Source organism: Calonectris borealis, chromosome 25 (assembly GCF_964195595.1).
Source record: "Calonectris borealis chromosome 25, bCalBor7.hap1.2, whole genome shotgun sequence".
Classification (NCBI taxonomy): Eukaryota; Metazoa; Chordata; class Aves; order Procellariiformes; family Procellariidae; genus Calonectris; species Calonectris borealis.
Window position 1 is genome coordinate 2,853,409 of NC_134336.1, and position 11,695 is coordinate 2,865,103.

At 63.5% G+C, this 11,695-nt stretch overlaps 1 protein-coding gene across 1 annotated transcript; it reads left to right on the top strand.

Moving 5' to 3' along the window:
* Positions 1–8,832: 8,832 nt before the first annotated feature.
* Positions 8,833–10,757, top strand: MARCKSL1 (MARCKS like 1). The gene is made up of 2 exons (XM_075173675.1): positions 8,833–8,991; positions 9,380–10,757. Exons 1-2 carry the CDS (start codon positions 8,896–8,898, stop codon positions 9,995–9,997), a joined length of 714 nt encoding a protein of 237 aa, XP_075029776.1. The 5' UTR covers positions 8,833–8,895; the 3' UTR covers positions 9,998–10,757.
* Positions 10,758–11,695: the final 938 nt, after the last annotated feature.

The window sequence follows — 11,695 nt, forward strand, 5'->3', positions numbered from 1 at the left end:
TCCTGCGGCCAACGGGCAGGGAGCAGGCAGGGAGCAGGCAGGGAGCAGGCATGCACCACGCTGAGGGGGACTGCAGCCCCCCGATAAGGCTGCCAGATGCTGGGGCTCCAGCACCCCGAGCTGCGGGACCCTGGCGAGGCTGGCAGGGTGCGGCGGTGGTGGCGGAGAGGAAAAGCCACCATGGTGAAAAGTTAACGTGGAGACAAAGCAGAGCCGGGACGGCCACGCCAGCGCAGCCGCACCAATGCAAACAGCCCCGGCTTTATGGCAGCCAGCCCCGATAAAGGGGTGAGCGGCTCCGTCCCCACCCTGCCCGGCCTCTCCCCGCGGCATTGCCCCCCCCTTGGGCACCGTCACGCCAGGGAGAGCATCTGCATCGGTGCAGCCGCACCGCTGCCCGTGTGCATGCTTGCACATGTGTGTGCAAAGCAGCAGGCACACACCAGTGCGCCGTGGACTGGGATATGCACCAGTGTCGCTGCTGGGAATGGGGTGAATCCAAACCTGGGGTGAACCCAGACCCGGGGTGAACCCAGACATGGGGTGAAGCCAAGCCGTGGGGTGCAATGGCAGCGATGCAGCGCCGCGTCGCCGCGCAGCCCTGCGCCCACAGCCCCCCCGGCATCCCGCCACCGCGCAGCCGTTGCCATGGCTACGGCCATGCAAGTCTGGGCGAAATGCATCTGCCGGTGCAGCCTGCCGAGCCGTGGGGGCGGGGAGGGCACCGCTGCTCCGCGCCGCTGCCGCCGGCCAGGGCCACACCACCAGCCCCCCACCCGACAGGCCCCCACCGAGCCCAGAACCGGCTGCCGTCCCCTCCCGGGACCTTTGCCGGGAGCGAGAACCATCGCTGGAGAGCGGGGTGTGGACGGGGGGTACTGGTCCCCACTTGCAGCCCCCCTTTGCAGTGGGACGGGGGACATCACGGCGAGGGCCCACCACGCTCCCCCGACCCTGAAAGCTGTGCAAGGGGTTTGCCAGCACTGGGCAAGCCCGGGGAGGGGGTCAGAGAGCGGCGCCTGCCTCCGACGGGTGCAAAACCCCCATGTGCCCCCCCCAGCACATCCCACCAGCTCCTGGGAGGCAGAGAGCTGAACCGGCACGGCTGGGACGCCTGGGAGGCAAAGTGCTCCCCAATAACCTCAGCACCGGGCTGGGGCACGGAGAAGCCCCCCGGGAACCCATCTCCAGGGTGTCTGGGCTCTGCTGGCCCTCGGGCTCCCATCCAGCCCTGCCCACGGCTGCGGTGGCCCTGGGGACACTTTCGGTTTTGCTCTGAGGCAGAGGGGAATTCTGTTCCTGGCGATTAAGCAATCCAGGCCGGGGACAGCAGGGGATAAGGGAAGGAGGGGATTTCTGATGGAAAGTTGCAGACAATCCCAGCGCTGCCGTGATTCCCCCACCGAGCTCCGCTCCCGGCTCCCCCCTCGCAGCCCACCCCGGCGGGGACCGAGCCCCTGCCCCAGCCCACCTGCGTGGGATTTCGGGCAGAGGGCTTTCCTGGCACCCCAGGATTTACCAGGGACAAGAGGTCCCCCCGCCCGCACAGCCCCCGTAAATCAGCCGGGACCTTCTGGTAGAGGGAGCAGCAATGAAAAGGTTAATGGTATTGACACTTACAGGTTCCTAATGAGGCTTTAAAGTTAATAGTCCCTTAAGATGGGTGGGGCTGGAGGTTTGCATCTCTCCCGGCTGTTTTTGCAGGCTGGTTGGGTACCAGAAGATAACGGCCCCCCCCCATCTCCCACATCCCCCCGGCACCCCTCCGGCACTCCCCGTCCCTCCAGCTCTTCATCCAGGCAGGCAGAAGCCAGGCCTGGCCTGGGTGTCCCTGCGTCTTTCCTGCTGCCTGTCCGTCCATCCCAGTCCCTTCCCCCACGGCCGTCCTCCTGCACACACTGGCCTCTCTCTGCCTGGGCCCGTCAGATGTTGCTGAAAAGGAACAATGCGACGTATTGTCTCTCCCTGCTCGCAGGCACCAAAACCCAGCAGCGCAACAAAAAGACACATTGACTTGCAGGGAGAAAGAGGCCCATACATCCCCGGCTGCTCGCAGGGGGAGGGACCCCTGCCCCAAAGCATCCCAGCGCCGCTTTCCTGTCCCGGGTCCGGCAGCGCCGGCTGCCCCATGCCGCGGTCGGCTGGCTGCCACCGGCCCCGGGGACTCGGGCAAAAGGGGTGACCCCGCTGGGCTGCGGGGGGCTGGCAGTGGAGATGTGGGGCTGCCCATGCCCCAACGTCAAGGGACGTCCTTGGGATCAGCAGCGTGGCTGGGCACGTGCGAGATGCTCGCTGGACCCGTGCTGGTGTGCGTGCAGGGGCTGCACACATGCTGACTTTGCATGGGTCCCCGCCAGCCACGCACCCAGCCCTGCAACCCCAGGGAGACCCAGGGCTTGTTCGTGGCCGTACACAGCAGGGAAGGAACGTGGCGCGGCACTGCCAGCCTCACACCCTTGCTCACACAGCCGGGGAAGGGACACGCCACCCTCACCCGTGTCAGAAGCCAAGGTGAGCTGCTGTCACACAGGCACAGCTCCGTGAAGCTCAGTCGAGGCGTTGTCCCCTAACCCATGCCCGTGGGGCTGCCACGTGCCCCCAGCCCTCCGGCAGCCACCAGCAGCCCCCCTGCACAGGAGCAACCCGGGCAGCGCAGCACAGCTCCGAGGTCCCCTTTGCAGCCGGTCCCCAGGACAGGACACAGGTGACCCCAGGGATGGAGGGAGCTGAGCCCACCCTGGGGACAACCGCAGGCTGGCGGGTCACTGTCCCCAAGGGAAGGGCAGCAGCCCGCGTCCACCTTGGCTCTGCCGCAGCAGGACACTGCTGCAGCCCGGCCGTGTTCCCCATGGCACGGCTGGACGCGGTGAGTGCCGTGCAGCGGGGCGATGCCCAAAACGCACGGGACCCCGGTACGCTTCCCCATGGCGTGTGGGCACGCTCCCGTGGCACCTCCGCAGGCGGCTCTGGAGGAAACGGCACGGGAAAAGCTCCACTTGGAGTGAGCATTGCTTTTGTTTCCATTATAAACTTCCCTTCTGACAAGGAAGGAGGCTCTGAAACATGCTCCCCGCTCGGCCCCCGGCCGGGGGACCCTGCCAGCAGCCCCGGACAGGGCGGGAGGGAGCAGAGCCCAGTGTGCGGTAGCACCCGGCCGCCCTCCTGTCTCCGCTGCCAGCTGGATGCTGCGGCCCCTTTTCTCTCCGGACACCCGCTGGCAGCCGTCCTGCTCTCGTAATGTGACCGAACCGGCAGTGCACGGCTTGCTCAGGGTCAGGGAGCCCTTTATCAGCCTCGAAATGCAGCCTACGGCGGGGATGCGGGAGATAAGGCGTGTGGGACGAGCATCCCGCCTGGGCGAGGGGGTTGCGGCGGGTTCCTGTTCTCCCGGGAGGAGTTGGGAGAGACCGGCTGGGAAAGGCGATGTGGGGGCTCCCCATGGGGTGCTGATCCCCGCCGTGCAGAAACTCGCCCAGGACCATGCCCGCGGGGAGGCACCGGGACCCGTCACGTCCCACCACCGTCCCCATCCCGGGGCGAAGCACAGCCCACCCCGGCCAGGCCGCTGGTGAGGCTGGAGGGGTTTAGCTTAGAGGGCTTGGCTTTGTTTGCAAATGCTCCAGCTCCTGGCCGAAAAGAAGGGCAGATGGTCTCTGAGATAAGAGTCAGAGGGGATTGCTCTCTCCTTCCTCTGCCATGACTCACAGCTGCCAACCTCTGCCCCAGCTGCCCCGGCTGAGCCGGGAAGGGGTGCTGGGAAGGGGTGCTGGGAAGGGGTGCCGCACCAGCACGAGAAAGAGGGAGAGGTCCCAGGGTGGGAGAGCGGGACCAGTCCTGGCCCCCCGGCAGGACGGTGGGATGCGGGGAGGATGTTACCGGAGTGAAAAGCAAGCCCAGAAATAGCAAACGCAGTTACACAAGGCGCCGGTTGCCATGGGATCTTCACAACCAAAAATGACGGGGCTCTGGCAAATACAAGAACGGGCCCTTTTATGTGTTTCTATGGGAAGTCAGCGCCTCACCGCAGCCTCCCGGGCTGGAGCCTTTCCCAGGGCAGGAAGGATTCGGGGACACTGGTTGTGGCACCAGCTCTGCGTGGGCAACAGGGAGACCCCAGCAAAGTCCCATGCAGATGCTTGCTTGGGTCCAGGACACTTTTTCCCAGTGCAAATGTCAGAGGGTTGGTCGGCACTGATGCGGCTGCCAGTCCGAGTGACGGCACAGCCACGAGCAGGTTCAGCAGCGACCAACTTCTGCTTGGGCGATGGACTGGAAAGATCCCCTTGGCCACTACGCGGCCCCACTCTTCCTCCTGCCTGCCCCCGCCAGCCCTCATTCCTTGCAGAAATCCCCCGGCATGAAGCTCAGCAGATTTTCTTTCTGCGGCTGAGGACGGCCCCGCTCAGCACCTGCGGTGTCCCCCAGCCCCTTCGCCCCGTCCCCTCCTGGGCTGCGCAGCCAGAGCATCACTTGCCCCAGGGACCAGGCGGGTGGCCACGTCCTGGAGCCGCACCGCAGGGCCCGGGAAAGCCAAGCCATGGGTGGGCGCAGTTGGCGGCCACGGCAGCACGGCAGAGGCAGACCCCGGACCCCAACCCATGGTTGTTATTTTCAGCCGAGGGCTGTTTGCGTGCCGGAGCTGCCGTGGTGGCAGAAGCCATTACCGTCCGTCCCTGCATACGGCACAGCCTGGCCCCGCACTCTCCCTGCTGGAATTCTCTCCCCAGAGAGATCTAATTAGCTAATTCCTTTGCTATTTATAAATCAATATGGAAATCCCTCTGCTTTATTGCCAGCGCCGTTGGTTGCCCTGGCTGGGCCCCCACTAACTCGGTTAAAATCCTTGAGCAGATGATCAGAGGCTTGGGAATGGCTCTAGATACATGAATAAATAATTGCATTAATTCTTCGTTAAGGGCTGAGGACATACAGCGGGTGGCAGGGTCAGGGCATGGGGCTGGAGACTGCACCCTCCAAGCTCCTGGCGCAGGGGCTGCGCTCGCCGCTCTGCCTTGCAGCCTGTCAGCGCTTAACGCCTAATAAATTAATAATCAGCACGCAGCTTAAGTAGGTCTGGAAAGTGGAAAATAACATCCACAAAGATCTTGAGTCCCGGAGGCCTTTTAGGCAGGAGCGGCGCGCAGAGAGGCAGACAGATTTGTCTGCCTGTCCATCTGCTAGAGGAGCAGACAGACCTGCAATCTGTCCGTCTGCCTGCACCCTGCAAATCCCCATCACTTCCCCAGCAGCCAAAATCCCGGGAGCCAGCGCAGAGCCCGCGCGGAGCCGGAGCATCCTTTGCCCCGCTCCGGTTCCCTGCCCGACGCCTGGGGACGGAGAAGCCCGACCTGGGGCTGAGGCAGCGGTGGAGGGATGGGACCCACGGCAAGTGGGACTGGTGGTCACACTGGTTTCCACTGGGAGGGATTGGTTTACACTGGAAACCCACCGCCGTGCGCAGCAGCCAGCTTCAGCCCTGCACCCTCTCCCGGTGTAACCACACCTGCCCCGGCGCCTGCGCGGCAGCACCGTCCGCTCCGTGCCACCAGCCCCCCCCGCGACACACAGAAGAGGAAAACAGCCTCTTCCCAGGCTGAGAGCTGGAGCAACCGGCCGCGGGTCTGCGGGGGGCACCCACGCTCACCCCACGGAGCGCCGGGGCTCCGGCACCGGCGTGGCCGCACCAAGCACCGCTCCCGAGCCAGCTGAGCACTCCCGATGCTGCTGCCCCGGCGCAGGCGGGACACGTCTGCAGCGGAGCCAGGCCTGGGAAGAGAAGGCACGCTCGGGAATCCACGGCGGAACGTGTCTATTTATAAACACATCCCTTACGCAGCGCTGCAGAAGAGGGTTTTCAAGAAAAGTCGGGATCAAGAGAGATGAGGCAACTGGGGATTCCTCGGAGATGAAAGCCGCTGGAAAACCGCATGCGAGGTTTCCTGCATCGCCGTTGATGGTGACGGGGGGCTGCCCCCCAGCAGCTCTGCATCTTGACCTGTCTGACCGTGGTAAAGTTTGCCCTTTAGAGACATCACGTCTGCCTCCCGTCACTCCGGCGCTGCCCGCCGATCGCCATGGCAGGGGAGCAGCCGGGTGTAAAGCACTTTCTCCCCTCCAGCAGAACGTGGAAGAGACCTGGGCTTTGCACGGGGGCCGGCGGGGGGGGGGGGCCGAGCCAAGCAACCCCGGCCAAGCCAGCGGCACAGAGCATGGCAGCAGCACCGCAGCCACCCCACCAGCCCCAGCCGGATAAATCCCCTCTCGAATAAGCAAGCCCAGCCACGCGTCCAGCCCACCGCCGGAGACATTATCTTTCCAGCAAGCAGCCTGTTTCACAGCACGGGGTACACGTTCGCACTCCCAACCCAACAGACAGGCAAAGCCGCACCTGGGCTGCCAGCGTCCCCCCAAAGGCTGCACCCCCAGAGCCCCCAGAGCCCCCTCCCAGCTCACGGCACCCACAGCAGGGATGGTGCAGGTGGGTGGTGATTCATGGTGCTGCTCACCTTAGAGGCTCCCTCGTGGCTTTGGTGCAGGAGGACAGGAGCATCTCAGGGTTGTGGCGTGGATGGATGGTCTCAGACGGGCGCTGCAAAAGCCGATGCTCGCTTGGGTTTGCTCGGCATGGCCGAAACATGCTCTTACTGCAGCAGTGGGGCAGCATGGAGGGATGGGATGGGATGGGATGGGATGGGGTGGGGTGGGATGGGATGGGATGGGATGGGACGGGACGGGACGGGACGGGACAGCAGCGTGAGGACTCTCCTCATCCCTGCAGAGAAGAGCCAGGACAAAATGAACCTCAGCAGAAAGACAGAAAATCACTCCCAGAAGGTGGGAAGAGAAGTGTGGGGTTGGCACAGATGCTGCCCGACGCCAGACGGCTGCTGGGACAGAGGGAAGGGCTCGCCAGCCACGGCTCTGCCGGGTTTTGCTCCCCAGCAGGTAATGGTTGGGGACACTGGCCTGGAGCTCACATTTGGGAACAAGCGGCAGAAGACAGAGCGTGTTTACTGACTAATTCAATACACTTGCTCCGACTGTTTGTCTTCCCAAAGCAAACAGCCTCGCTACGCTCTGAAAAGCGCGTGCTTTTAGAGGGGGTACATCCTCCGCAGCTCCTTTGCAGCCTTGATGGCTGCTCGGGCAACCCTCGATCTTGCAGATGGCCGAAGGCACGGGCGGATGGACCAGCAGCAGCCCAGCAGCCATTCAAAGGCTTTATCAACTGGCAACCAAAAGTCAATAAGGAAGATGCCGCCTGTTTTAATTAACAGAGAAATTTCGCTCTAACGGGGGTGAGATGATGTGTGCCGGGGGGGAGGGAGGACAGAGACAAAACATGACCTTGTTGGCGGAGCGCACACAGCGGCACATTGTTTTCCCCTCGGAGACGCTGGCCTTGATCCTGCACGGGCTCTGCGGCGCAGCTGGGTGCTGGGGGCTGGGGGGTCCCGCCTGCTCGCAGCGGCTCCGGGGCAGGTTTGGCAGGAGTGGGGTGCAGGGTGCCTGGAAGGCGCCGGGGCCACGGGGCTCAGGGCACGGTGCTCGGGAGCGTGGCCCGCTGCAGCTGCCGGTGGGGTGCAGGCTGGCCAGGGAATGCCGGTGGCTTGGACAGGCACAAAAGGGTCTCGATTTTGGGAGCCCCCAGTGACATCAGCTGTGCCTGGGTGCCAAGGGAGCCCCCAGGAGTGGGTCCCCCACGGCCACTGCTGGCTCTGCGCTGTGGCGAGGCTGCGGCCGGTGGCCCTGGCAGCACGCAGAAGCTGCAGGCCCCTCACCAGTGTTAGCATCCACTTTGGTTTAGTCCCATTTTCTTTTCTCCTGAGCTTTCCCTTTCCGGGAGACCAAAGAAGAGGAAAACCCAGAGGGGAAAAACCTACTGGTCTGTGTGCCAGGGAGCACAGCGAGGTGGGGAGCCGGGGTGCGACCCATGGCACAACCTGTCCCCCACAGCAGGACCCCCCGGGAACTGATGGGGCTGGGGTGAGCAGTACCCTGGGGGAAGTGGTACCCCCAGGTAAGCAGCACCCTGGGGTGACGAGATGGAGGCAAGCTGCGCCATGAGACTGTCCTGGGGCTGGGATGAGTGGTACCATGGGATCCTCCTGGGGTGACAGGGCTGGGGGCAGAGGCTGGGGTCAGGGCTGGGATGAACAGCACCCCAGGGGTGTCGGGGCTGGGATAAGCAGCACCCCGAGGGTGATGGGGCTGGGGGCAGAGGCACCCCAGGGGTGTTGAGGCTGGGATGAACAGCACCCCAGGGGTGTCGGGGCTGGGATGAGCAGCACCCCGAGGGTGATGGGGCTGGGGGCAGAGGCACCCCAGGGGTGTTGAGGCTGGGATGAACAGCACCCCAGGGGTGTCGGGGCTGGGATGAGCAGCACCCCGAGGGTGATGGGGCTGGGGGCAGAGGCACCCCAGGGGTGTTGAGGCTGGGATGAACAGCACCCCAGGGGTGTCGGGGCTGGGATGAGCAGCACCCCGAGGGTGATGGGGCTGGGGGCAGAGGCACCCCAGGGGTGTTGAGGCTGGGATGAACAGCACCCCAGGGGTGTCGGGGCTGGGATGAGCAGCACCCCGGGGCTGAGGGGAGCGGCGCCCCGCTCCCCTTCCCCAGCGCCTCCCCGCAGCCTGGCCTCGCCCCGCCCGGGGCTCCCCCGGTCTCCGGGGGCGCACAGCCGGGGAGGGGGATCGGCGGCCGTCAGTAGCCCCCGTCCCCGCCGGGGCGGTGGCTCCATCCCCGTCCCCCGCCCCCGGGGCGGGCTCGGCGGCGGCCCGCCCCCGCCCCGCGCCTTATTACCGGGGCGGCGGGGGGCTCTCCCCACTCCCTCTCGGCGCCGCTCGCCAGCCGAGCGCAGCCGCCGCGGCGGGGTCCGCCCGACGTGCCGCACCATGGGCAGCCAGGGCTCCAAGGCGGCCAAGGCGGAGGGCAGCGCCCCGCCGACCGGCCACGCCGCCGCCACCGAGCCCGCCAAGGCCAACGGGCAGGTAGGTACCGGAGGGGCACCGGGGAGCCGCGCCGTGCGCCCCGCCGGGGCGGGCGGGCGGACAAAGGCAGCTGCGGCGCTGCTCGGTGGGGAAGGGGCGGCGGCCCGGGGGACCCTCCTGCCCGGCGGACACCGAGCGATGCGGCACCGCCCGCGCCGCGCCCTGGGCTCCCCCTCCCGGCACCGGGCGGGGGGCCCCGTCCGCCGCCTCGCCCCAGCACCGGGCGTGGAGCGCGGGCGCCGCCCGGTGGCAGCGCACTGACCGCCCCCCCCCCCCCGGTGCACCCCCCCCGCCCCGGCTGGGTGCGGGGCTTCGGGGAGGGGGTGCCGAGTCCCGGCTGTGCCTAACGCGGTGCTCCGCTCCCCCCCCCCCCCCCCCCCCCCCGCAGGAGAACGGGCATTTGAGGCTCAACGGGGAGATGACGGCCAAGGCGGGCGGCGAGGCGGTGCCCCTGAACGGGAACGGCTCGGCTGAACCCCTCAGGGAGGAGAGCAAGGGCGAGCCGGGCGGCGGGGACGCCATCGAGCCCGCTCCCCCCGCCGAAGGGGGAGATGCTAAACCCGAAGGTGCCGCGGCCCCCAAGGACACCCCCAAAAAGAAGAAGAAGTTCTCGTTCAAGAAATCCTTCAAGCTGAGCGGGATCTCGTTTAGGAAGAACAAGAAAGAAGCCGGGGACTCCTCTGGGTCCTCTCCCACGGAGGACCAAGGCAAGGCAGAGGCCAAGGCGGAGGAGAACCCCGCTTGCTCGGCCAGCGGGACGGAGCCGTCGGCGCCCCCCGAGGAGGGGACAGCGGAGGAGCAGGGCAGCCCGGGGGAGAGCAGCCCTGCTGCGGACGGGCAGCAGGGAGCTGAGCCCGAGAGGGAGGATGCAGAAGCGGGAGGAAGCAAGGAGGAAGAGAAGCAGCAGCCAGGGGAAAGCCACGGGGATACAGCCAAACCAGAGGAGCCCTCCAAACCTGCGGGGCCTGAGCCTGCAACAGCTCCGGCGGAGCAGAAGGAAGAGTAGAGCCCACCTGGCATCGTCCTAACTTAAGACTGTTACACCATCCTCGCCATCCCGGTAACACCACGGACTCGCTGCCTTGCCCACACACCTCCCCGTCCCACCTAGAACTGACAATGCTTTCTAAAACCGATACCCCCCCCCCCCCCCGAGTTATTTCATCCCCTCCCCTGTTAGAAAGCTGGTTTGGATTCCCACCACCACCACAACTTGGAGTAGTTTTACCTGAATCCTTTAAAACTGTGGAGGAAGACTATCCTGGACATAACTGGAATTTACAGTTTGTAAGAACCCAGATCTCACATCCCGCTCTGGTCTCTCTGCTGGCCTCCTGACTGTCCCCTCTCCTCCCGGCAGCCCTCGAAGCCCAGCAAGCCAGTGACTGTTCAATGGATTCTTTTTTCTCAGTTTACATTCCTGGTTCTGACTTCATTTAAAGTATTTTGTGCTTTTTATAGAAATCAATGGTTTAAAAGCTAATCTGGTTAGTTTTTTATAATGTCTTACTATTGGCTTAAAACCATAAAGCTTGTAAGTCCGCTGTGTTTAATTCTGCTTCTAAGGGATAACTTTTAGGGTGTGGGGTGGAGGGAGGGGGCCTGCCAGCTGTATAATGTGAAGCAACATTCTTTTCTCTGTAAATAATTTTTTAATGGCCAAAACACTTGATTTGCAATTTTCTAACTTCTAAAAAAAAAAAAAAAGCTGTATGGGCTTTATTGTAACATTTGAAAGGAATAAATGGTGACCCCTTTATGGGTGAGCTTGAGTCCTTCTTGTCCTGGATGCCAGACAAGGGCCAGGGAAGATAGCAGTTGCTTATTTAGTTCAACAGCTGCTGCATTTAATCACCCCAGCCCTGGCTCTGCTCGCAGTTAATTGACTTGCAGCAGATGTAGAGCTACGGCCACAAAGGACTTTCTCAGACAAGCCTCTTGTCGCTACCTTAGGATCACTGTTCAGCTGGCTGCTCGGTACCTGTTTTCTTGGAGATCTAACCCATTTTTTCCTGGGGGGGGGGGGGAAGAAAAAACAGTTCTTTCTCATAAGGAGGGCTACTAGGTAAAATTCACATTTTAAGCTTGGTTTCTTTAAATTTTTTTTTTAGTGGCTTTAGAATAGAATTGGCTTCTCTTTCCTGAAAAGACATGCTAGAGCACAAGAACTATGCACTGGGAGCAAAGATTTATTTCCAAAGGGAAAATGAAGGCACAATGGGTGCCTCTATCATTTCTCCTGTGATCTGCACAGGGATTGAGGTGATTTTTCTCCGGAGACAGGCGTGCAGCAGAAGGAAGGAGCACTGCCCCCCTCCAGCAGCTCAGCTTGGAGGCTACAGCCTCCACGAGAGCTCCTTCTGCCAGCTTAGGCTGCAGTAGTAGTGCGCAGCCCCTCCGTTTAATGGCCTGCTCCTAATTCCCATCTAATCACCTGCCCCTGCTGTTTTGGCTGGCAAAGAAGAAGCTGGAGGAAAAGCGAGGACCATTGTTTGCCCAAAAGCCCCTGGCACCACCCTAGCAAGGCAGGGCCTGGGGCGAGGACCATCACCACTCTCCTGTAGCCCTTGAGGTAGGTGGAAATGGCCAAAACCCTTAGTTTTACGCAGCACATCCTCCTATCAATAGCAGAAAGCAAGTGGCCTGCTTCCAAATGCAGCAGGGTGTTCATCCCTATTCATTTGGGGGGGGGGGGGGGGGAGCT